Genomic DNA, 27,458 nt, shown 5'->3' with positions numbered 1-27,458 from the left:
TTATACTCAACAGTCAACACGATACCAAGTGTATTACATCCAACGAGTGGAGATCTGAAGAGGATAAATAGTAACCTTACCCGTTACTTCATAGAGATAGAAGTTTCCGCAAAACACTCGTCTCGGAAGAAGCCATACTAAGTGTATTACATCCAACGAGTGGGGATTTGAAGAGGATAGATAGTAACCTTACCCTTTATTTCATAGAGGTAGAAGTTCCCGCAAAACACTCGTCTCGGAAGAAGAAAAAACACTGAAAAAACCATACATATCCAACTAGAATGAAAGAGTCAATAAGATAAAAAGAACTTAATCATTATAAGGTAAGGATTCTGTCATATTTTTTTTCAGAATAAAAGTGAAATAACAAATGCAGTATAAATCAATGTAACAATGCTTATAACAACAATCTTTCTGTTCCTTTTTTTCCCTCTCCTTTTGACAATGGCTTTCTTTTGGTTTATTGCATCTTTTGTAGAAAACGCGATATACTAAAATGATCGAGTAAAATAATAATAGGCTAAAATGAATTCAATTTAACGATGGCAAGGCAAGAAGTAGATGTTCTCTTGCGTTTCGAACCCCAGCTGATGTCCAGTTTACTTGTGATTTTCTTTTTGCTGCCAAGATATCCTTGACAATTCGAAGCTCCACAATGGCACTTCACTTCTGAACCAAACTGAACAAATCTGCATACAAAAGCAAAGCAGATTCAGCAAGCAAAACTGAAGGTCATAGTACTAAGCTATTTTGGTCTAAGACTAAGAAACGTGGTTAAGCAAGGATTCATATAGTCGATCTCAATTTGTTTGGAAATGAGACATGGTAGTTGCAGTTGCTGTATATGACATAAAGTCTAATGCTTCAAAATTAAAGAGAAGACACGTACAGTTAAATCTCTCTATAACAGAGACGTTGATCCGGATACATTTTTGCTACTAAAGTGAAATGTTGTAATAAAGAACACAACGTAGCTGTAGAAAGCTGACTGTATATCACTTGGTGCCTAAGACTAAACTGTACAATTTTAAGCTTTAAAGCCTTCCATTGTTTAGTGGATTGAGCTTCAAAGACTCCTTATTCTTATCCATGTCAAAGCTACAACTTTACGAAAAGAATGCATGTTTAAAGCTCAGTATATATATTTTGTAGACTATTCCTCGTATGGAAATTCAACAGCTATAAGAAACTATGATGCCTTCCAGTGCTTTCTATGGCTACAATAACAACTAGCATCGAGTTTTCTCATCAAGAACTTCAATCTTTCCATTTACTTCAAAGTGATTTCTTTATTCTGGCATATCTTTCTATCCTATTGGTTATAATGGGATTCCATTAAGTGAACTGTCTGGTGCAGCAGTCTCTGTGAGCCTTTTACCCCAGACTTCAAGGGATCTATCTATCCCCATTGCTCTCTTTAGCTTTGGTTGTCAAAAAAATTGTTCGTATTTCCTCTCCTGAGTGCACTATTAGTCAAAGAACTCTAACAGGCTTAGAATCAAAATCATCTCAAACAGCATATCTGACATTACATTTTGTGACAGATTTGAAGTTAACAACCTCCTATATGAAGTTCCCCAAGAGACCATTTAATCAGTGTGATTTTATTAAATTATTTTAAACATCACTTCACCTTTTGGTTTATACATCTGATATAGGGAATAAACTATTTTTAGTAATGGAGATTTATGTTCTTAATACTGCCTGATGTACTATTTTTGAGGACCACAAGCAGCTACTACAACATCTTTGAGGGAAATAGAAAGGTACATCAAACGAAATAACATCACAGGAAGCATCACCTATGAAATCATACAAACATTCACATATCACTGAAAATAATATTGCCAAATACTCAAATATGTAATAGAACGTAATTCTGTCTTCTTTCCTAGACACCTAAGTCAGATGAAAAGGAGGCTTCTTGTCTCATACCAATCAATCATATTATATCAGTTATCATGTATAACCAACCACAGATGGTTAAAAACTTAACAGACATATTACTGACATACCTTGAAGTTATAACCAATAGAAAAGAAGAAGATAAGAACCCTCACAGCTTTACCGCATAATAAGCCATTATTTTGAGGTAGCAACACAAAGGAGCATACCTGTAATCATAGGTCAGAGGTTCTCCTACTTCAATGTATCTAGCAGCAAAGACACCAACTCGAGTCTCACCTTCAACCTGCCTTTAATAGGCAATAAAAGTAAACCATTATAGCATTGATCAATGCACACAATGAGCATAAAGGAAGAACGAAATATATTGGACTTTAACACTCACAACAAGAAATATGACAAATATGTGATTATCAGAAAAAAGGGAGAAGGGATGAATACGTAGGGAACTAACTATAAAGGAAAAATAAAAGCAATGGCATTCTACAGGTACATCTGTTTGTTAATCAATTCCTAAACAATAATGGATGTTAGATACAGCGAGAAGACTTGATAGAAATTGAGCAATAACGAATGAGGGCATCTCAAAAGTTAAGTTCATCAAGAATCTCAACTAACCAACAGAGCTCAGGTGCCTGTAGAATATACCATCACAACCACATACCCAGGGTAATCCCCCAAGTGGGATCTGGGAAGGGTAGGATGTAAGCAAACCTTACCTTTGTAAAGTAGAGAGGCTCTTTCCAAAGACCCTCAGCTCAAAAGGGAAGCATCGGACAGGATTGTGAGAAAAGAGACAGCAAAGTAGCATAGAGACAAAACAAATGCAGCAACAGAAAGCAGTACACATCGAAGAATAAGAAACTACGCAATAACTAATAATATACTAAAGGATAACAGGAGAGGGGGAGGCTAGCCCACTCCCTCTCCCACACAAAATGCAACACTCAGCTGCCTACTAGCCTTCTACCCTAATCCTCGACCTTCATACCTTAATATCAACTCTTCCTCTAGTAGGAACTCGGTTGACAGGGTAGGATAATCTCATCTAGCATTCAAATTAGGGTGGAGGGCACGAATTAGGGTAGAAGGCTAGTAGGTAGGAGTGCATCCATACTAGTAGATAGGAGTGATTTTTCTTGTTGCCCTTACTAGTAGTCGTAGGACTACTCTAGTAGTTTCTTGTTTTTCAATTTCTGTGACTGTCTATTATCGCATGTAGTTTGTTTGTGGTATTATTTTGCTGTAGTACTATTATGTTACTATTTGTTGTTTTTGTTACTATATATTGTCTATTGTACTTTCATTATGTCTTTTCCTAGACTGTCTTTGCCTTGAGACAGGGGTCTATCGGAAACAACCTCTCAACCTCACCTCTGAGGTAGAGGTAAGGTTTGCGTACACACTACCCTCCCAGACCCCACTGGGTGGGACTACATTGGGCATGTTGTTTTAGCATTAAAAAAAAGGAATAATACCTCAAAATTGAACAAAAATAAGAAGAGTATATAAATGTATGTTAAATTGAAAGCATGACATCATAAATGAAATCTATGTACTATTCTTTAATGTGGGTTAGGAGTTAGGACTATGGTCATGTAACTTCAAAAAAGTCAAGTCTGAGATGTTAGTGTTTGAATATATCTTTTTTATATTCAAGTTGATGTAATCTTGGCTTAGACCAGTGTTATGGAACTGCTCTAGTCTGATCCAGGATAGATGTCACATGAACATGTTAAAACACATGGAAGCAAATATCACTAATATCTGATCTGTAAGAACAGTCCAAAGAATCTGAAACAACAAAATGCTAATAGAAGAAGTTAACTAACCATTTTTCCAATTTGCAATTAGGTTCACAGCTATGGTTGAGAAAACGGGACAAGTTTCCCTTGAAAGTTGCATCAATTGTGAAATCTTTCCGTAGTTCACACATGTAAAAATTTTGAACTCCCTTGTATTTCATGTCCCATAGCCTTTTTTCACACAAGGCATCATCAATAACTGAAACACGAAAAGAATAACCAAATTAGAAGCCTTAAAATGCCTACTAACACAAAAACAAAATGTCTCGACATTTGACAATATACAAAATGATTGCACAGCAAATGGGCCACTAAAGGCCATTTAGATTCAAAAGACATGGTGGTGGGAGGTGGCAGGTATCCGCAGAATTAGTCGAGGTGCACGAAAGCTGGCCCAAACACCATGATCATCAAAAAAAATAATTTTGCATCCAAATTAACTAGCAGAAAATCTTCTGATTCACATTGCATATTTCAAGCAGATGATCCTACTGAGCTGTACAAGGAATAATGGATGACATAGCAAGAGAATAAATGGATTTCAAAAATGTCATAGGTTTTCGAGATTCAGGAAAAAGATTTACATGATACAAAGAGTTCCTCACAACTGTGGGTTTACACCAGGTACTGAACTCGTGCTTGTTTATCCTAGTTATGGATGATATGCTATATAGTGATAAAATCCTGCTAATTGACGAAACCATCAAAGGCATCAAACCTAAACAACATAAGGAGATTAAAATTGAGGGGAGACTAGACATGGTTGCAGTACCTAAAACTAACAATTCAGACATCTAGGCTTGACACTCCAGGAGTATGTTGGTCTAGATAAAGATATTAGATATGATCAAAATATGATGGTTGAATTAGAAAAATGTTATTGGAGTGCTACGTAATGAGAAGGATACCTACTAAAGTGAAAGGAAAGCTCTATACAGCAGTTATATGTCCAACAATGTTACATGGGAAGTGAATATTGGGCCATTAAAATTCAGCATATCTACAAGATAAGTGTCTCAGGATGTGGATGCTAAGATGGACCTCTAGTTGTACAAATTAAATGGTTGAAAAAGACCAGAATTGAGAGAAAGTTCAACTACCACACGTTAAGGATAAAGAGACTGCTTGAGATACTTTGGCAATGTCTTGAAGCGAGAATTCATATAGTCGACTCCAACTTGCCTTAAATTAAGGCAAGTTTGTTGTTTGGTGCAGAGCATAACATTATATAGATATGCGTTGAGTGTATATACTTGAAGATGTTATAAACACAAATATCAGTTATGTTTTAATAGAGATGTAGAAACATGAACAGCTCAGAAAATTATCTGAGAGTTGACAGCTTCACTTGTAAGAGAATCACCTTCGCCAATGTACTCAATTATGAAATCACCTTTGTTTATGGATTCAGATGCTACTACCCCCCAACCACAAAGCTCAGTCTGTAAAACAACACAGAAAAGAATCAACCAAAGCAATGCATGAAGCCATTCCACCACTTATAATAAACATGACAATCAAAATCATAAGCTGGTTACAAGGAAACTTGAGTACCAAAGTGTCACACCTTGACAACTTGTATCTTTCTATCTCTCCGAAACGGTCTGTTTGAGCACATATCAGAGCAACGGCACGCCTTCGAACAACTTATGCATTGAACCCTATTAAGTAACAATTTAACTGTCAAGAAAGCTACTTGTAAACATACAGTATGCCAATTTAAGTTGGCATAATAATTACTGAGCTTCAAATGGGAACACTAATATACTTCATTCAGATTGGCAAACGTGTTTAGATAAACCTTCATTGCTGCTACTGGAACCCCATTCCAGTAAAAAATATCTAACATGCTGGACAAGGAGAAGAAATTATATAAAGAACAAATTTCTAGAAGATCAATGAGACAATGGACCACACAGTAGAAAAAACAGCAGTAAACTGAGAATTACTCCCTAGTCCCTCCAAGGCTTCAACTATTCTCTAACAAAAATAATTGAGCGCAAGATCAACAAATTAGTTTGACACTTTGACTTGCCTATTATATTTATGGAGATGACAGAAGATGGTGGTGTTGTTATTGGAGTTGGTGCAATATTGCTAGTCAAAGACAACAATGACATATCCTGTACAGTGACACTTAAAAATGGGGCCTAGGGAGGGTGGTGTGTACGCATACGGCATACCTTATCCCTACCTTTGTGGGGTAGAGAGATTGTTTCTGAGACCCTAGGCTCAAGAAAATATTGCTAGACAAGTATGCCGAAGAATCATGATTTCAATTTAAATCATTTAATGAAATAGGGTTTTTTTCTTGAAACTGAAATGTATAACATATAAAAGTTCATAGTGCTCTCCAATAAAGATCTACCGTTGACAGAAGTAAGTCCAATATTTTGGTGAATATCACTATAAGAAGCATTTATAGGTGCATTAGCTGTCTGCATGTCCATAGTGATTGATACAAGTAAAGTATGAATATTCGAGGCTGGGAAACCTGAGAATTCAGAAGACTCTAATACGAAAAGCAAGAAAGGTGGGAATTTTCATCAGATCATCTATGAAGTTCTGCTGAAGGATTGAAGCATAATAGTTGTTGTGTCATCCCAATGAAGTTCTTGAACAAGAATCAAATGCAGCAAGGAAATGTCCTTGGGAAGCAAAAGTGACAGGTTTTGTATGGCTTCAACTCATGAAGCTTGCACTAAGATAATTTAGAGAAGATAGGGTTTCAGTGGCAAACAATAGTTACTTAAGTTCACCTTATTTCATCAAAAAACAGTAGTTACTTAAGTTCACCTTATTTCATCAAAAAACAGTAGTTACTTAAGTAATTCTAGTAGAGAGACAACTGTACACCTACTTCTGCACTGCACTTTTAGCTGGAAAGTATGGAATTTATATATTTGTATATTTTTGGTGTACAATGGGATACTCTTGGAACAGTTAAAGGAATGTTGAAGACATGGAAACTGAAAAATATTCCAATTTGTCAACCAAATGTCACTAGAAAAAGAGAGTACTCCAGAAAGCTTGTCTATACAGGACCTTATCCTAAAACTGAGACACTAATGCACAAATAATATCATAACATAGGCTTAACATTTTTGTCTAAAAAAACGTAGGCTTAACTTTCTCAAAGTTGCATTATAATATAAATCTCCAAAGACTTCCCTAGGATTCACATCAGGAATGATAACACCAAATCATTGCATATTTTGACAATTAGCAAGAGCAGATTCCAGACTGAAAAGAACAGAATACAAAACCACGCAACCATTGGCATTACCTGCAAACACAATTGTCCGAGCATTCTGTGGATTTGCAGTGTGTGCACCCAATATCAGCAATAACGCCATCACGCTTTTTCTTAATGAGGTAAGCATCTAATTCAGTTAAGGGTTTTCCGCATCGTACTACTTTTCATGTTGACAAACTAACATAGTGAATTATGATTTATGTGCTTCTGTGCTGCAATTTGAGCTTTTTGTTTTTCTACACATTCTGAACTTTCAAACACCAAAAGAAAGATATCTTATTGCTAGCAAGACCAAGTGTATGTAGCAAAGGTTTGATGGGCAAGTTTTCTGCTTACTTTAACCGGGGAAAATGAACAACGCCAGGGAATCCAAGAGATACTTATGTCCATTGGACTATGGCCCAAACCAAATTTGGAAATCGAAGCATATTTTTTCAAGTAATTGATTAGGCCTTTTGCTTCTTCATTTCATATACAAAATAAATCTAAACATTGAAATTCTTTTTTATAAAGGTTATAAATGAACTAAATTCATATTATGAAGATCAGTGAGTGTTTTCAAGTGGTATAGACTTAGAATAAGCAAACTCAGACCCAAGTTGCACAAGCTTATGATGAAATTTGTTTGGTTCTTTTAAAGATTGAGAAGATTATCAGTTTGTTATACTGCAACACCTTTTTCTATATAATAAACTCACTCCAAGAACCCCTTATCCAGGAGTCGACAGTGGTTCATTCCCTCATCTTTCTTAATGACTTGAACCACCAACCTACAGGATCGTTTCCACTAGGCTATTCCTCACTTCTCTACAATAAACCCATCTATTTATTTATATTTATAATAGAAAAAGATTTTTAGTCTACTACATATTGTTCCCTTATTATGCTTTCTTAGCTACTACTAACTATTCTCGCAAGTTGTATCATTGAGTTAGAAGTTTATCAAACATATAAATAGAAAAGCCATGGAGCTTATGCCTAGCTTGTTAAAACTTATGTGTTGCCTTATTCTTATCTTTTAGATCACTAGAACTTAGTATAAGTCAACATCTCCCTTATGTGTCTTTCTGACTACAGCAGCATATAGAACTGGTTTAGCAAGAGTTAAGTATGTAATCACAAAGAAAAATGATAGGTTCAGTTCTCATGAAAAGGATTAAACAAGAGAAAAGAAAAAAGAAAAACGATACACATTGAGGACTCAACACCATTAACTTACGAAGATAAATATAGGCAACCTCGAAAAAATTAGATTGATATCAGTTGTTCATTTATTGATGTGCTTACAACTACAATACAAATTCTAAATTTAAGTACACTTGGCAATGAATTTTCAAAGGATACTTCTCTTGATATGCACGTATGGAGGTGGTTCAGATCTGTTGTCAATCATGTCTTTCCAATTTATGTCAATCTTGAACTCCTCCTCCACATATGGTACAGGCAAATTAGCTAGTATCTCCTGTAATAATATAAGTAAACCAGATATTGATTCCAAGCTAAAGAAAAGGAAACGCTACTCAGAATCTTCTCGAAATTATTAACCCCAAAGTTTTTAAAACCGCGAAATCTTTAACGTTTATGAGGAATAAGTGACAATCTATCCGTCAATAATTAGAGAATCCAAGATTCTGAGTATCTAAAGAACCAAATGCCCACACAAGTTCGTACTATTTGCTTCAAAGTTCAAACATTGAATGATATAGATATTTCGAGAAAGTCAAGATAGATGGTAATGTAACTTAATGGGGGAATAGAAAATACTATAGTATGATCCTATTACCAACTATATAATAACGAAAAGAACGGTGGATTGGTGTTAGTTGGAAATGACGTAAAACAGTGCAGTGAAGGTGACCAAACAGATTCACTTTTTGACACTCTTTGATTCATGTGATGGATTACCTTAATTGTTTCCTAAGTTGCTCGGACTCTTCACTTTTGGTGCCCCACCTGTGTCGACATGACATGGGTGCGAGTGGGGTGTGGGGGGGTGTGGGGGAACTGTCCGATCCAGTCAACTAAAATCGATGGAAAAATTGCAGACAGATTCAATGATTTTTGTGATTAAAACAACAGTTAAGGTCAAATTGAAGAAAGTGGAGTACCTTGTATGTCAAAATTTATCTGTCACTGGATTTCCTTTGTCTCATTCTAGAATTCTCTTTTTGACCATTATTCTCTTTAAGTTCTCCAGATAATCTCATAAGTTAGGTTTTATTAACTCTATTATAGATATTTGAATTATTTTTAGCCGAACTTCTACACCATAAACATACATGCATCCATGTTAGCACCGTACCGGACACCCACACCCGAGTCTGAGCAACATAGATTATTCTACCATGTGGGCTCCTTCGAAGAGAGTTATAACGCTTCTTTTGTAGTGCTTATGCCAATGAAGAGTTGTGCTAAGGTACACAGGATTTAGACCGACTGATCTGACAGGTAATTTAATAATGCACGTGCTCATAAGCATTATAATAGGTGTGATGGATGCACTTAATTTCACAATCATTATTTATACATATGGACAGAAGCAAATTCTTGATGTAGTTCTAATAACAAATGAGTTGTGGATACAAGGTCAAGAAGAAGCATGCATTTTTTCGCAAACTCAATATTAAAAGAGTTTATGATTTATAGAACATGAACTCCTAAGTATGTATGTGTGTGCGCGCACGCGTGTTTGTAGATTTAGGTTTGGACATGGTGCTTAAATTCTTGATTCTGAAAAAAGCACTACTTTTGAATTACTTAGGACTTCAAGGATAAGAACTATGCACCTTTCTGTTATTTGATGAAGGTCCTCAGTGGACTAATATAGAAAACTGAGGTAGGGACAACCTTGAAGGATGCGTACTATTAGTTGTTTAGTTTGACGAAGGATAAAGAGGATTTTGTAGCCGATTATTTAAGAAGGAATGACTATCATGTGAGATATAAGCTTGAGGAAAGCCATCTTAGTGTATGATGCAATCTTAACATGGAATAACTTAATGAACCTAGGGAAAATTGTCGTAAGATGCAGTTTTGTCAAATATGTGCCTTAAGCATGCTTGAGCCTTGAAGCAAGGTATAAAATATGTTGAGTGCTTCGCCTCACTTAGTGGGCGCTTCAATGTCGTCATCAAGACTTTATTTTCCTTGCCAATAAGCACATTCATGAAAAGGTAACTCTAAACAGCTGACATGTTAATAGATTGTAAGCTTGTTTCAATTTCTTTATCAATATATATATATATATATATTTGTATTTTTTACTCCATTTGCATCTTTTTTCATTAAATCCCATGTTTTTTTGCACCTACAGACTAAATAGACCTTACAGCTTTTTTGCTTTTTTCGTCTTTGATAACACTGGTAAGATGGTGTTGTTCGTTTAAAGGGTATGAAAATAAGATTAGTCAGATCACACATAAGAACCCTTGTACTTCTTTTTTGATTGTTATATATGAACCCTTGAATTTTTGTTGCTCAGTTGTTCATTAAACATTACAATAGATGATGGATGAAGTAGTGCCGAGTTGGAGGCTATAGAAGATTGATATCAAGAAGAAAAGTTAACTCGGAGACCAACGTTGTGTGTGTATCTTTACTTTTGACTTATATGGTAGTATACAGATAGAAAGTTGTTAGAATAGCAACAGATATAAGAAGTATAAAACAACTTTTATTGAAATTATAATAAAAGTTTACAGAGAATCCCTTTTTGTATGGAAACTTGGGTTAACTTGGTGAAAACAACTATTGTTGAGCCATATTATGAATGATTACATACACTTGACGACGTCTTACTATAAAGGGTTTTTGTAATTAAAAAAAAAATGAAAGGCTTTCATCAAGAATCACATGCAACAACATGGTTTAATGAATGTCTAACCTCCAAATTACTTGTAGGGGCTTCATGCTGCTTATGAAACAAGATACGTCAGTCCTGTCATGTCAGCCAGCCTAATCAATCAAAAATAAAGATCCAGTGATAGAAACTACTGTATATTGAATTACTTTTGCTTTTATTTCATCACTTCGTTCAAATACCAATAGCATCACAGAGAGATCAAATCATGAATAACATCATGATTTGATTATTGCTCAATGTGCAAACAATGCAAAATCATAGCAAACTCTGTCAAATTTTGCAGGCTCAAAAATAACAAAGTAACATATACAGCAAAATATCTAAGAGTGTGGTTCCTTCAAATGTGTATTCTGCATTATGAATTATGATCATTTTATTATTATTATACAAAAGACGTCTCTTGGAAAACTTATCTAATAGAAATAGAACTGTGTTGATGAACAAATGAAGAGATTGACCTTCTCCATACGCCAATCGGATGGATGCTTCCAACAAATAACTCGCCCTGGCTGATCATTCAAATGAACCACGTGCTCCGGAAATGCTGCACACTTATCATGTGATGCTAGTGGACATCTGATGCACCGCCAGAGATGTATCTTTTTATTACAAACATAACATACCTATTCAGGAAAAAAACATCATATGCACACCAGTTATAATGATCATCCCAAGACAAGGGCATGGTAGTTAACTAATTGATTTTATGCAACATTTTCCTAGACAAAACTGGAGCCATGAAGATGGGAAAACGCACAAAGGGAAGGAAGAGAAATGATATCTATCCTTTCCTCAAACAGATAGTTCATAGTTTAGAGAAAGTACCCCCAATTTAGGATTAGAGTTTTGGTTCTACTGCCAAAATTGAAGCAGCAGATATAAGTGGTATACTACCTTGGTGAAGGTAAGATCCTAGCATGTTGTTAAAAGTGGGACAGGAAATCGACAAGCTTTAAGAAACTAAATATGCACTGCTAAAGCTATTGTACAAATCAAAGTGAGTAGAATTAACTGTGCTGATCAAATTCAAATAAAAAATTAAGTAGGAAATCTGTTTTTTTTTTTTATCATTCAGTCAAGAATCAAGATGTATACTAAATCCAACTTACATGTTGAGGGCACTTAAACATTTTGGGAGAAGATAACCCAAGTCTTTCTTTAGCACATTCTAAGTGGAAAACTCCCATACAATCTCGAACAGAGCATTCTACCTCATCACCTGGAAAAATTAATCCTTGGCAAACAGAGCACTCAACCTGACACAAATTTCAAAACATTGGAAAAGGTTGTTATCAATTGATCAAATAAAACATCTAATACGTGTTTGTCTCCTAAAATAGTAATTAGGAAAGAGTTAGTAAAAATCTAACTCAATGTATGAATTTAACACCCTCTTCCTTTTTGGTGCACCCATGGTTTCCTACATGTATAGATGAGTGGGTATTATTGTAGAAAACATGTCCTCTTGCAAGGTTTTCTACTTTTGGTATACTTCTTGTATATGGGCAAGCTTTTGCCCTTTTCTTAATGGAATATTACTTTATCAAAAAAAAGTCTTAGCACCCTCCTCCCCAGCACACTCATGAGAATGGACAAACATAACACGGAGTCCAACATCAAGTAACTATGTATAAGAATGGCTGTCTCTGATACCATGTTAAAGAGAATGGACATTGAGCCTAATATAAACCCAAAAGCTAGTTCATGAAGTGAATAAGTGAAGATTACTCAAAATTATACAAGGATAAAACCCATTTCATCAACAATGTGGAACACTTGATAACTAAAAACACAAATAACAATTACAAGGACAAACTATAATTAAGTAATAATTAAATATTACTCTTTATCAAAAAAAATAATTAAATATTACTATTGCAACCCTTCAGGATAGAGCCTACAAGGAATGACATGCACATCTTACTCCTTGGTCCTAAATTGAACCCCTCTCTAAGCAACGTGAAATGCTCATCAACCTATCTCAGACCTAACTTCAAGAACTTGGGGACTTGCTAATGAAACACTCTCACTATTTGACAACACTATTGGTTTCGAGCATAACTAAGATATAAGATAAAATTCAAAGATGAGCTCAAGCTAAACCTACACAAAATCTAGTAAAACTCGAGGTCAATATAGAGCTTACTTAATCTGCTATTTGTTAACAGACATAATTGATTGGCTTCCAAGCTCTCTCTACCTATGTCAATCTGCTATTTGTTAGCAGACAGAATTGATTGACTTCGAAGCTCTCTCCACCTATATCTCAGGAAAGAGCAAATAAGCCAAAGCTACACAGTTTCAGCTGCTTAGAGTGTACCTCCAAAATTCAAGAAATGTACTCGAACTTGATTGAGACAATTATAGGTGTACATGAACCGATTTCCCTAGTTAAACACTTCTCTGATGCACGCAAACAGAAACGTCAGTTTTCATTGTGGACACCGAACATTTTTTTCTACATTTCCTTAGAAGGGCAGATACAAGATAATATGAATACCTTATATCTCATGGCAAATCCCAAATGGTAATAGCAGAGACCAAATAGCTACATTTTCTACTGACATACTTCAAATTCATCATCAACAACAACATACCAAGTGTGATCCCCAAGTGAGGTTTGGGAAGAGTAGAGCATGCGTAGACCTTACCCCTACCTTGGGAGGTAGAGAGGTTGTTTCCATATACCATGTTGTCACACCCAAAATAGGATCATGATAGAACCTAACAATAAGTAAGGCTAACAAGTGGGGTTGGGGAGGGTGGAGTGTATGCAGCCCTTACCCCTAACTCAGCTGTCTCGGGCATAATTCAAATTCATCAACGATAGCCACTAAAAAGGAAATAGAAGAATAAGTTTACCAATTTTGGAGCATGAATAAGGAATGGCAATACACAATTGCGTTTATCTACACCAGCATTGACCTTCCTCTCAACCCAATCTTTAACAAACTCATCCAAACTCTTTTTCGCCACCGACCCACCACCACTTGACCTCAAACCCCTGATTCCCAAATCACCAGAACCATTATTTTCCAGTTTCAACTGGTCTTCTTTCTGTTCCAACTCAATACAGCCATTGTTATCCGGTTTCAACTCGTCTTCTATTTGCAAATTAGGGAACCCCAGCTGGGGATTTCGGTCAGAAACTAGTTCCTGCATTTGGGTATCAGATTCACTGGATTTGGTTATCAAAACACTGATTCCCAATACACCACAACCATTATTTTCCAGTTTCAACTTGTCATCTTTCTGTTCCAACTCAACGCAACCATTGTTATCCGGTTTCAACTCTTCTTTCTGCAAAAAGGAGAACCCCAACTGGGAATTTTGGTCGGAAACTAGTTCCTGCATTTGGGTATCAGATTGACTGGATTTGGATATCAAATCCCTTATTCCCAACTCACCATAACCATTATTTTCCAGTTTCAACTCGTCTTCTTTCGGCAAAATAGGGAACCCCCGCTGGGAATTTGGGTCAGAAACTAGTTCCTCAATTTGGGTAATAGATTGACTCGATTTGGGTATTAATACCCTGATTCCCAACTCACCACAACCATTATTTTCCAGTTTCAACTCATCTTTCTGTTCCAACTCAACACACCCATTGTTTTCCGGTTTCAACTCGTCTTCCTTCAGCAAAATAGGTAACGCCAGCTGAGATTCTCGGTCAGAAACTAGTACCTGGATTTGGGTATCAGAATCACTGGATTTGGATATCAATAGTTTCAACTCCTCCCCTTTTTGTTCCAACTCAACACACTCATTGTTTTCCGGGTTCAACTCGTCTTCTTTCAGCAAAATAGGGAACCCCAGCTGGGAATTTCCGTCAGAAACTAGTACCTGCATTTGGGTATCAGCTTCACTGGATTTGGATATCAATAGTTTCGACTCGTCTTCCTTCTGTTCCAACTCAACACACCCATTGTTTTCCAGTTTCAACTCGTCTTCTTTCAGCAAAATAGGGAACCCTAGCTGGGAATTTCGGTCAGAAACCATTTCCTGCATTTGGGTATCAGATTCACTGGATTTGGGTGTCAATAGTTTCAACTCGTCCTCTTTCTGTTCCAACTCAACACACTCATTATTTTCCGGCTTCAACTCGTCTTCTTTCAGCAAAATAGGGAAACCCAGCTGGGAATTTCGGTCAAAGACTAGTTCCTGCATTTGGGTATCAGATTCACTGGATTTGGGTGTCAATAGTTTCAACTCGTCTTCTTTCAGCAAACTAGGGAACCCCAGCTGGGAATTTCGGTCAGAAACTATTTCCTGCATTTGGATATCAGAATCACTCGATTTGGGTGTCAATTGTTTCAGCTCGTCCTCCTTTTGTACCAACTCAACACACCCATTGTTTTCCGGCTTCAACTCATCTTCTTTCATCAAAATAGGGAACCCCAGCTGGGAATTTCGGTCAGAAACTAGTTCCTGCATTTGGGTATCAGATTCACAGGAAACTTCTAGATTTGGGCAAGAAATCAAAGCTAAAGACGAAGACAATGATTCTTCTGGTGCTGATGGCAATGGAGGATCCAAAAGAATGCCAAAATCAGGCATTTTTGGCTCAATGGGTACCCCCTAAACTGCTAGATATTGATACAAAGAGGATTTGGCTGCATCTACACTGTGTGTGAGTGAGAGAGAGAGAAGAAATTTGGGAGGAAAATTCAGTGGGCGGGAAAGCTGAAATTTTTATAAGGAAAAAAAGGGGGTAAAAATGCTAAATTCAAGATTTTGGGGGAATTATTTTGAAATATATACACATGTTGTTTGACTTGGGTCGTTTGCTACGAGGGATAATAAGTTCGAGATAAAATTTTAAAATTATTTCAACTTGTGTTTGGCTTATGAGTAAGGATATAAGTTAGTTTCGACATTATTTATTTGGATCACTTCTATCTCGAACGTTGTTACTGCTTTATGTCGTCCGCGAGAAGGCAGTGGAATCATCAGGTCGAATAAAAGGAAAGAGTGTACTTGTTTCGCTTGACGATCGAATGCGTCATCTTCTAGCTTCGGGGCCTTGATTAGGATTTGAGGATGCTCCTTGGCTCTTTTGCTTCTTTCGATGATCATATCGAAACGTTCTCTCATAGTCCTCATAAATTAGCCCTGGTATCACAGAGGTCACCGCCACAAATGAGGGCGGGTTCCAATTTGCTTCATTATCTTCTTCTTGTATTTTATTATAATAAGCTATCTTACATACTCTATTTTTAATATGTATGCAATAATCATTAGAAACTTGCATATATAGTAACAAATAATACATTCAATTAAGATCACAAACGTCGTGTGATGATATATATATCTTTTCAATTAGTAAATGTTAAACAATTCACATATCAAATATTGCATTGATTTGTATTTAATTTATTTAGCATAATATCTCTCTTTAAATAAGAAAATCTGTAAGTAAATTTATTTAAATAATTTTACTAATACAGATATAAAACATAAAATCAAGAAAATGAATAAATGTTTAAAATGATTTGAGAAATACTTTTATCTTTACATAAAATATTAAATCTTATATATTATTAATATCGCAAAATAAAAAATATTAATAATATCGATAATAAAAATTTTATAAGACCCGATATTTATGTTTCCTTATTAAAATATAGAAATAAAGGATCTTTAGAGATTCATAAAATATTATTAATATTTGATCTACTTAAATCAAGGAATAAGAAATATAACTAGCTACCTCATTTATAGGGGAAATGCCATATCTAAAGTATTTTTTTTATTACTCATTTATAAAAACAAGTATACATTATAATTTAAAATATAATTCAAGATTATGATAAATGATGGAATTTTAAATATATTTGATCGAAATTCATATCAAAATAATTAAACTTCAGACATATAGAAATTTAGATAAAGTATATTTAAAATTGTCTGAAGCAGTATATTCATCAAATCAAAAAAAAAAAAAGATATGCACAAGTCAAACGATGGCATCAAAACCGGGATCCATACATATTGCCTTGTTTTACTTCACAGTCGTACTTTCATATTACAAATTCAAATCAATCATACTCTAAATTAACGGACACTGAATACAAACTTAACCCTTTATTTAAGGGATTACTTTGATCTTTTCTTAATCCAATGTAAATTTTCTCCTTTATTTAAGACATTATTTTGATTATTTAGTTTCCTCATCAAGTTTAATTTTCAACAATATGAAGATATCATCATTAATAGAATCTTGTGACAATAATAATCATATTGTGGCCTTTAATGAAGAACAAATCAAGAAGCCATCCAAAGTTGAAATTTCTAACAAATTATATAGTCAACTACTACCCTTTGTTTTAATATTTCTCTTCACATGTTTTGTTAATTTATTAATTTGTTGCTTAGTTCCAAATCATCCCCAAATTTCAATTGAAGAAATCACAGCTTCAAAAATTGATATTTCCTCATCACCATTGACTCATTATACATCCCTTTCTGCTCATAACTTGACTATCAGTTTCGTCATCGAAAATCTCGATCGTCGTGAAGTTGAATACGAAAGTATACTGGTTTTGATTTCCTATAAAGGAAATATTCTATGGGCGAATACATTAGGTCTTTATCATCAACAGAAAGGAGAACGTACTCCAGTACAGATACATTTCGATAATTCGCCAATCGAGATAAAGGGCAATGATGTGGCTAAGGAGATGAATACAACAAATGGTTATGGAGTTTTTATGGTGGAAATACACAACACTTACAAATGGTATAAATCAAGAGTTCGTTGCTACGATGTAAAGATTCATCAATTTTCATCATCATTTACACAAGAGATAACACCAAGATTTCCAAAGAAATGTAGCAAGATTTGACACCTAGCAATTTCTTATTTTTTTAAAAAAAATTATCATGGATTTCGAGGATGTCCACCTAGCAATTTTTCATTTTTTTTAAAAAAAATCGTGAATTCGAAGATATCCACCTAGAAGTTTTTCATTTTTTTAAAAAAATCTTGTGGATTGTGAAGATATCCATCTAGAAGTTTCTCATTCTTTTAAAAAACAATTGTCGTGGATTTCAAAGATATCAATCTAGCAATTTCTCATTATTTTATTTATCGTGAATGCGAATACAACAGAAATTATGAACTATTTTTGTTTGATATATTTCGATTTATAATATTAATGGTTAGCGTAGTATGAAACAACAATTAATTTGATTCAAAGAGACCTTATATTTTGTTATGATGCATAATATATATTAATGTTATGTGAGATAGCTAAAATCTTTTAACAAAATTGAGGTTGTAGTTTAGATGAGAATGTTTATTATTTTTCACAACAATTGCTCTTGTAAAGTTGTTATTTAGCTAACTTACTTACATATAAATCGGATAACTTATCAGAATCGAATTTAAATTAATTAGATTAGTAGATTTTAAATAAAAACTTACAAGTGCATATCAACTCAAACATATTATCGAACTTTTAAAGACTTATTTATGTTATTTGTTAATATTTGACTTATTAATGTCATTTGTTAAAAGTTTGGTTAATTTATGTTTTTTTCATTTGAGAATATGTTCAATTATGTCATTATTTGTTAACTAAAATGGTATAGATGAGACTAGTTTTTAATTGATAACGTAGATGAGCCTTTTCTCAAAATTAAATGACATATTTAAGCATTTTTTCTTTTTTAAAAAATAAGTTTATTAATTATTTGGCCGAATCATAATTGACTACATGTAAAAAATGATTTTGCAAAATTGAAATTATTTTTTGTTAGTAAATAATGGTATGGATGAGTCTTTTCTCAAAGTTAGATGGCACATTTAAGCATTTTTCCTATTAAAAATAATTTAATTAACTACTTGGCTGAATCATAATTGACCACATGAAAAAATGCTTTTATAAAATTGAAATTGTTTTTTGTTAGTAAATAATGGTATGGATGAGTCTTTTCTCAAACGAAAAGAGCATATATGAGCTAAAATTTTAACAATCGATATAGGTAAGTTTCTTCCAAAGTTATATGAAAATATGAAGAATTTTTCCAATTACCTTCCTAAGAATTTAGTAATTAGTAAAAACAATGTTATCTTTGTCCACTTTTAATTGTTATGTTACGTTTTTGGTAAGTCAATTTGACTAATTTCCAAAGTTAAATTAGATTACATTAATTTGATATTTTAAGCAAAAATTTAGATATTCAAAAATTATAAGAAAAGTACTATAAATTATAATTTTTTGCATATCAATATGATGAAAAAAATATAATCATAAAATAATAGTCAAAGTTCTTATAGTTTGATTCTAAAAAATAAAAAAATTATAACAATTAAAAGTGGATGGATGGAGTACTCATTTAACAGTAAAAAGGATTTACAATTGCATATATATCGTGAATTAAAATAATATACAATAATTTAATGTCCTAGGTAAATATAAATAAAAACAAATTGATTCTATTGGAGGACTATTTTATGGGGAAAAAATTATACTTATTATCATTTTAGATGAAATTACATAGCTATAATAATGAAGTAATTTAAAATATAATTGTAGTCCATAGATTATTATAAATAATTGAATTTTAAATGTGGTTGAAATATACTTAAAAATGATTAAACTTTCGACATGCAAAAATTTAGATAATGTATATTTAAAGTTGTCCAAAATAGTATATATGTATAAAAAAAAAAGGCATACGCAAGTTAAACGATGGCATCAAAATCGGGATCCGTACACATTGCCTTGTTTTACTTCAAAGTCATATTACTTGATATGAATCCAAATTAATCAGGTTTTAAATTAGCATATACTAAATAATCGATGAAATAACCTAGAAATTAAAGGTGACTTAACCCTTTATTTAAGGAATTAATTTGATCTTTTCCTTACTCAAACTAACTTTTTTCCTTTATTTAAGACACTATTTTGATTATTTATTTTCCTAATTAATCATATTAAAGTTTAACATTATGAATCATGATCACAAAACTAATAAAAATCAGTAAAAAGAAAATTATACTAGTGAGATACTAAAATGAAAACAAAATGATGACAAAATAAATATGTGGGGTTTAGTTTAGATATTGTGATAAAAAAATGTACCAAATACTTTGTGGTATTAAATTTTTTTTAAAAAACAATATTTTTATTTACTAGAAGAGACTATTTTAGTAAGACAAAAAATGAAAGTTGGAAAAGTGCATGTTTATAAAGCCATTTTGAGCCTTGAGGCCACAAAAATGTTGTTAAAATGAGTGTATCATAATAAATCTCTAGAAAAATACTACTATACTTGTATATTTTGAAAAATATTTGAAATATTGATTTCAAGATAATTTTTTTAAAAAAAATAATTAAGTGAACCAAAAATTCCATCGAAATTTTATTATAGAAAACATATAATAATGTATCACATGACTTTAAGTAAATTAAAAAAAAAACTAATCGTCATAATAAAATATTGTTATAGAGCGTGACTGTTATAATAAAATTTTAAAAATAATTAAAATTATTTTTATCTAGTGAGAATGATTAAATTTATCTTTTTGTTTTTCCTCTAAATAACAACCACACATATACTAAGATGTAGATAGATAGATAACATAACTTGTTTCAATTTATTTATTTTTTATTTTGCATTGAGATAAGAAATGTTGATCACACTAAATTTTATCAATTACTATTCTTCATCTAACAATTTTTCTTATATTTTTTTGAAATATAGAAAAAGAAGATTGAGTACTAAACATTCAACAATTTCATTAGCAAAAAAGAAAGAATTTTCTGAGAATTCAAAAGTTGAAAAAAACTCAATTTCATCATTGAAAATTCCAAGAAATTTTCTTATTCAAGCTGTTGTTGGAGTTTTTGCTTTGGGGTTCATTGATGCAGGGTAAATTTTCCTAATTTATAATTTTTCTTTATTTATATATATATATATATATTCTCATTTTATTATACGTTTTATCACGCTTACGTAAACTAGAAATTTTGAGTACGAGTTTGGGAATGGAGATCGGAGAAATTCTTACTACAAAGGGGTTTCCCTAAACCCTATTAAGAAAATCAGGAATTAACGACTGGCAAATTCTACGGTTAATCAATAAAATTCGTTATTAACTCTACTTAGATAGATTAGCAACGAAATTTATAGATAATTGCATTTTGTTGTAATTTTTTTATAAGGAAAATTGGCATTGATAATTGTTCACTCGAAAAAATAATTAGATATATAAAATATGCATATAATATATGTAAATACTAAATATTATGTATATTATCTAGAAATTACAAAAATATTTTTTATCAAGCGATTAATTGTGTAACTTTTCCTCTTTTTTATTTTTTTATAATTTATTTTCATATTTTTAACTTAATAATATTTCAGGTATAGTGGAGATTGGTCAAGAATTGGAGTGATCACAAAGGATAATGAAGATTTATTGAAAATTGCAGCATTTTTTATAGTACCATTATGTCTCTTTGTGATATTTTCTTTCAATAAGAAAATTGAAGAATGAAAGTTTTTTATATTTTTATCCCTTTTTTAGAAAAGCACAATTTTTTAAAAAAAAATTCAATAAAATTATTACGATATCCTTTTAAGTTGATATATTATTACTATCAGTTATTATCATCAACTACTTAATAACTCGTTTTCTTAGCAAATCATGATTGAGTAAAAGACCATGTAGAGTTCAATACTATATCTACAGAGCCTCTACGAATTAAGGAGGAGGGAGGAATATGCGAAACAAGAGAATTTTTGTGTTTTCTTTCAGTTTACATATCATGACCACGATTCTTGAATCGTGACATAAATATCATTTATAATCTCAATCCATCATAATAAATAAAGGCACCCTAAAGAGTTTACCTTTTATTCTACCATTCAAACTTTGTCGGATCATATCGGATTGGATCGACCCCTTTTTGACGCTCTTGAATTTTCTTGTAGATCTAACGATTTTTAGAGGATTTTGGTTTTTAGGACTTAGGACTGGCATTAGATATTTATCGTACTTTTTATTTTCGTGCTCTTTAAAAAATATTGATTAAGAGAAATGTTTAACCATTTTATTCTTGTTTATATCTTAAGTTATAATCTCTGTGTTTGTAATTTTCAAGAATAATCACTACTAGTTCTCTGTTCAATTTTTGTAGGATAGTTTGGATTTCGAAAGTTAAACAGTTTTAGTTTGATCGTGAATTTGGATATTAAATTTTTGAATTTTTTGAAATGAAATTTAAATATTTGGAAACTAAATAAGTAATATCATAAGTCACAACAATTGATAACTGAATCTGTCTCTCTCTCTATATATATACACACGCATCAAAGATAGATCTATTTAAATATCAAAATTTAATACCATATAAATTACGATAAAATTCTAAAATAACAATTATTTTGAGACAAATATTTTTAATAAAAAACGATAAATATTTTTAGACTAAAGAAAATATAACCATAGAAGTTCGTTAAGTGTATCACTATATTTGGAGTTTGGATTATAACATATGATTACTAGTCACATCTTGACATTATATTATGCAAAAAATGGGAGAACATTTTTGGTAACATCTTTTTGAATTTTCTACCATATTATAAAATAGAATATTAAACACCAAAAATAACATATGTAATAGTAGTAATGAAATTCATACCACGTTCGAATTTTCAGTAATTGTTCAATTAAATTAAGTTTGAATTTGAACGGGACCAAATAAATTTATCTATAAATAACTTATCAAAAAATTAAATTCGAAAAGGAATAAATTGAATTAAGATGAGTAAAAAATCAGACATAACCATGCACTACCAACTCTAACAAAAGCAAAATTATTGATTTTATGGATTTATTTTTCTTTATTATGATTATTTGTGATATGTTAATTAAATAAATTAATGATTTTAACGAGTTTTCTAATAAATGAATATGAGTTATATATTTAACATAAGTCAACTCAAGTTTAGTCGAACAAATTGTAAAACGAACTGATTTCTCATTCTCTATTACCAATGAGCCTTTTAGTAAAGTTCTTTGGTAATCGATTGACAATCAAATGAAGTGATTTTGATCAGTTTACTAATCGATTTTTCGTTTGTAATTTCTGTTTGACTGAATAAATTTCTTTCATTATTGAATGTTTTTGTTCATCAAGATATGTTACATGACACAAAATTAATTTTCATGGATATTTTTATCTTCACATTTGAAATATTTATTATAATTATCTTTTACACATTTTATAAATAAAAAATTAATTAAGAGAGACGCTTAACTATTACTAATCATAATTGAAATATTTCTAGTTTTTAAAAATATTCCTAATAAAGGTAAATTAATTAATTTTATTTTGAATATTTAAAATATGATAAATAATTAAAACTAAGTATTTTAAAACCACTCAAATAATTTGAGATAAAGTTAGTAAGAAAAATACTAATTGGATAGTTGTAATCGTAAAAATATTTAATTTGTTTAAACTTTAAACTAAATGCTTTATCTCGAGATTCGTACCATTGTAGTTAAATTATTAGTGAATATCTTTCTATTTTAAATTATCGGTCGTATTTTTATTTTATAGTATTTTTTATAAAAATATTAAATACCAAAAAATTTTAATTATTTTATCATTATTTCTTCATTAAATATTCATTCTATTTGGGTGTTTGTAACCTTCAAAAACAATTACTAATATTAAGAATAAAATAGATTTTTTTTTAATATTTAACTTCTAAAATGATAATAATTTGAGACGGAAGAGATAGTTCGAAAGCCCTTTGATTACGAAATCACCTTTATTTTAGACGTTTTATTCTTCAATGTAATTTTTTTTAATCATAATTTTAAATTTATTCAAATTTTAATAAATTTATCAAATGTCGAATGAAAAATATTTTTCGAAAAAAGGTGATGAAGGAAAACAATTATAGTATGATTTTTCATGCCAAGAGCATAAAAACAAAAAATATCAATTTAATTTTGTCTGTTTGTACTTTGGTGCTTGTACTTGGGTCACATATTTTATTTTCTTATTTTAGTAGTCAAATCATAATTATAAGAGTAGTATATATAAAAAGAAAAATTATTTAAAAATATTCCACACAAGTTAGAAATAATAATATTTATCGCTTTTTGACCTTGTCTTTGAAATAATTATTATTATCGTAAAGTTTTAAATTCTTTAATATTATCGAAAAATAACGATCTATGAAATTTACACCACGAAAAAAATGAGAAATTTAGAGAACATCAGGTGAGTTAAACCAAATTTAGAGTTTGTCGATAAAATTTAGTCATTTCATCTTGACTTTTAGAAACTCAATCTATATAAAAGCTAAAATATTTAAATCAAGTGTATAGCTCAAATGTATTCATGAAAAATATTATCTAAATATTTCAATAAACAACTTTTTAAGATTAATATATTATACACAATAATTACAAAAAAAGAAAAAAAACTTTATTAGTTTTGTTTGATTATTAAATAAATTATAATTATAACTAAATCGAGTTGAACAGACCGATTATAATTCATTATTTAGCCATTTTCATTCGACTTATTTCGGTTCAACTAACTTTTAAGTATGGTGCAATGGATAAAACTATTCCTCTTTTAATTATGTAACCTGATTTCGACATCTAATATAAAAACATCCTTAATAAGAAAAGTTACTTTCGAATAGGTCTAATTCAATATAAATATAAATTAATCGATCTCTAGTGAAAATATCAGACACGAAATAAAAAGTCGAAAACTTAAAATGTTTTAAGGAAATAGTACTAGCCCTTTAAAGTCATGACTCTAGAGTGACATTACATGAAGCCCTAAAAAATCACACCATTCAATAGCCAAAATTCTACACCTCCTAGTTTCTAAATAGAGGTTAGAAATTAAAGAGATATTAATTTGAAATTTTATATGATTGAATTAAGTTATATTTACCTAAATTTAAATTAATTTTTTTTTGTTTGAAGTTCATATACACTATGATTGAAATTCATACATATATAATTAAAGTTCAACTACTTTTACTTAATTGGTTAGATTCGAGTCGTATAAATAAAAAGAAATCGATATACAAGTTTTATTATGAGAAAATAAATTTATTCAATATGCATATTTAAATTAATTGAACTCGTATATCAATCGATGAAAATAATAATTTGAAAAAAAAATCTAATAAAAAGACATATTGGTGCTAACTTGTTAATGCATCTTCAAAACTATATAATAATTATTTTTATAGACGTGGCAATAAATTAAACCTTAAAATTAAATCTACTTATCCTCTAAACCAAATCCAAAATGAACTTTTTTGCTTTTTCTTTCTTATTTTGGGAATATAAATTTAAAAAAAAAAAGGTCAAATAGTTTGAACATGATAACAAGCTATTTTAACTTTTTCTTGAATCTAGCTCCTTCTAGACTCCTCTAATGACAAAAAATAAATTCCTAAAAAATATCAAAAAAAAAAAAAACTATTGAATTCTATTAAATTTGTAAATTTTATTGTGGTTCAACAATTATGTAAAATACTTTTACTAAAACCTTTTTATTTTAAAGGTTCAAACTTGATATTTTGATTGAAAATAGATCAATCTAAGCCACTCATCACTCATCTACTTTGCTTAACTTTGGTTTAATCATTTGGTATATGTAGTTTATTTGTTGATTAACTTAAATTTATGTTAGATAAGCTGGTTAAGTGGATAAAGTTTTTGTTTCTTATAATAAAAAATTAAGTTATTTTTGCTACTCGTTTGATTAATTTAGATTCGTAGAAGATCAGTTGTCAAAAGAAAATATACAATCTCCCTGAATTAGTAATTGTTTTTAAAACGAATTCATAAATGACATGTAAAATTCACGTGTAACTTTTATTATAGCTTCGACGTCGTAGAGTAAATTTAAGATTTAGATTCAATACTTTTATTTAAAATGGACTAATGTGATTCATCCACCATTCTCTTAATTAACTTTGTTTATTGATTGTATGATATTCACAATCTATTCATCCAACTAATTCAAATTTGTGTTGAACAGATTCACTAAGATGATATAAATTTAAATTTGAAATATCTGAGACGGAGGCTCAAACCATTTTACATGTCCCTATTAACTGAACCATCCACCACCCTAATTAACTTTATTCGTTAATTGTTTTATATTCACAATTCCTGTTTAACTTAAATTTGTGCTCGATGGACTCGCTAAGGTGAAAAAATATTTCTCAACGTTTAAATCTGAAATATCAAAAGTGAAGGTACCTAAACCATTTTATCCGTCCTTATTAACTCAACCATCCACCACTCCCATAATTAACTCTGTTTATTAACTTATTTATCTAATTAAAATTTGTGCTAGAGAGACTCACTAAGGCGGTAAAACATTTCTCAATGTTTAAATCTGAAATATTAAGAGTGGGAGTACCCAATCTATCCTACTCCTCTCTAATTAATTGAACCATTCATCACTCCCCTAATTAACTTTGTTTAATAATTGTTCGATATTCACTATCTACTTATCCAACTAATTCAAACGTTGAACAAACTTACAAGACGGTAAAACATTTTTCAATATCTAAACATGAAATATTAAGAGTGGAGGTACCTAAACCCTCGTATTCCATTCCTAATTAATTGAACCATTCACCACTCCCCTAATTAACTTTGTTTATTAATTGTTCGATATTCACAATCTACTCATCCAATTAATTCAAATTTACGTTGAACAAACTTACAAGGCGGTAAAACATTTTTCAATATCTAAACATGAAATATTAAGAGTGGAGGTACCCAAACCATCGTATTCCATCCCTAATTAACAACCATCCACCACTCTCGAATTAACTCTGTATATTAATTGTCCAATATTCACAATCCACAACTAATTCGAAATTACGCTGAACAAACTTACAAGACGATAAAATACTTCTCAATATTCAAACCTGATATATTAAGAGCTGAGGTATCCAAACCATCCTATTTTTAACTTTTTTAAAAAAATTTTTTTATTAAAAATAAAACAAAAGACTAGTGAATGGCAAGATGGAAGATAAATGAGAGGTCTAAAATTGCCAGCCTTACATTCTTTCTGATATACAAACAACAAAAGATCTCTTAGGCTACTATGGCTTGGAGATTGTATTACCTTATCCTATCTCCAACAACAACAACAAAAATAAAAAAAATGAAAAAAAATAATAAAAAATAAAATATAAATCCTCTCTTATATTTATATATATTTTTTTCCACTCTATATCTCTTCTCTTTTCATATTTCCTCTTAGATAATAATATACTCACAAGAACTACTACAAAAAAATAAAAAAATTAATTTATAAAAAATTTAAACTCTTATTATATATTGTTTAATTCCCCTTATCTTCCTTTGTCTCATTTCATAACATTTTTACATCTTATCTTTGCTTCATTCAAGTTCTCTCTTATTTCTTCTTCTACTTCAACAAAAAATATTGAAATAAAGTTCACATTTTCTTGATACATATGAATTTTCATTAATCTTTTTATTCATGTGAATTATATGGGAATTTGAAATTCTTTTAAGTTTTTTTTTTTTTTTTGGAAAAAATTAAAATATATATTCATTGAAGTTTGATTGAAGGGAGAAAAA

The 27,458-nt window shown here is 31.1% G+C and overlaps 1 protein-coding gene and 1 long non-coding RNA gene across 5 annotated transcripts; one reads left to right on the top strand and one right to left on the bottom strand.

Moving 5' to 3' along the window:
- Positions 1–294: 294 nt before the first annotated feature.
- Positions 295–15,540, bottom strand: LOC107026384. 4 transcript variants are annotated; one of them, XM_015227337.2, is made up of 12 exons: positions 15,044–15,540; positions 13,691–14,884; positions 11,938–12,084; positions 11,287–11,451; positions 10,850–10,876; positions 8,311–8,428; positions 6,997–7,093; positions 5,278–5,371; positions 5,074–5,152; positions 3,738–3,909; positions 2,115–2,195; positions 295–689 (listed from the first exon to the last, which is right to left on the bottom strand). In XM_015227337.2, the coding sequence occupies exons 1-12, from the start codon at positions 15,383–15,385 to the stop codon at positions 521–523; spliced, it is 2,685 nt and encodes an 894-aa protein (XP_015082823.1). In that variant the 5' UTR covers positions 15,386–15,540; the 3' UTR covers positions 295–520. The 4 variants fall into 4 exon arrangements, with proteins under 4 accessions (XP_015082823.1, XP_015082820.1, XP_015082821.1 ...); XM_015227334.2 differs by having other exon boundaries at positions 13,691–15,540; XM_015227335.2 differs by having other exon boundaries at positions 5,104–5,152; positions 13,691–15,540.
- A 4,898-nt stretch (positions 15,541–20,438) lies between these two features.
- Positions 20,439–21,351, top strand: LOC107025442. Its single transcript, XR_001457406.2, has 2 exons — positions 20,439–20,707; positions 21,203–21,351. It is a non-coding gene; the product is annotated as an uncharacterized LOC107025442 (long non-coding RNA).
- The last annotated feature ends 6,107 nt before the right edge of the window (positions 21,352–27,458 follow it).

Source organism: Solanum pennellii, chromosome 7, assembly GCF_001406875.1.
Source record: "Solanum pennellii chromosome 7, SPENNV200".
Taxonomy (NCBI): domain Eukaryota; kingdom Viridiplantae; phylum Streptophyta; class Magnoliopsida; order Solanales; family Solanaceae; genus Solanum; species Solanum pennellii.
The sequence above is the reverse complement of the archived record's forward strand: the minus strand, read 5'-3'. Positions and strand labels throughout refer to the sequence as shown.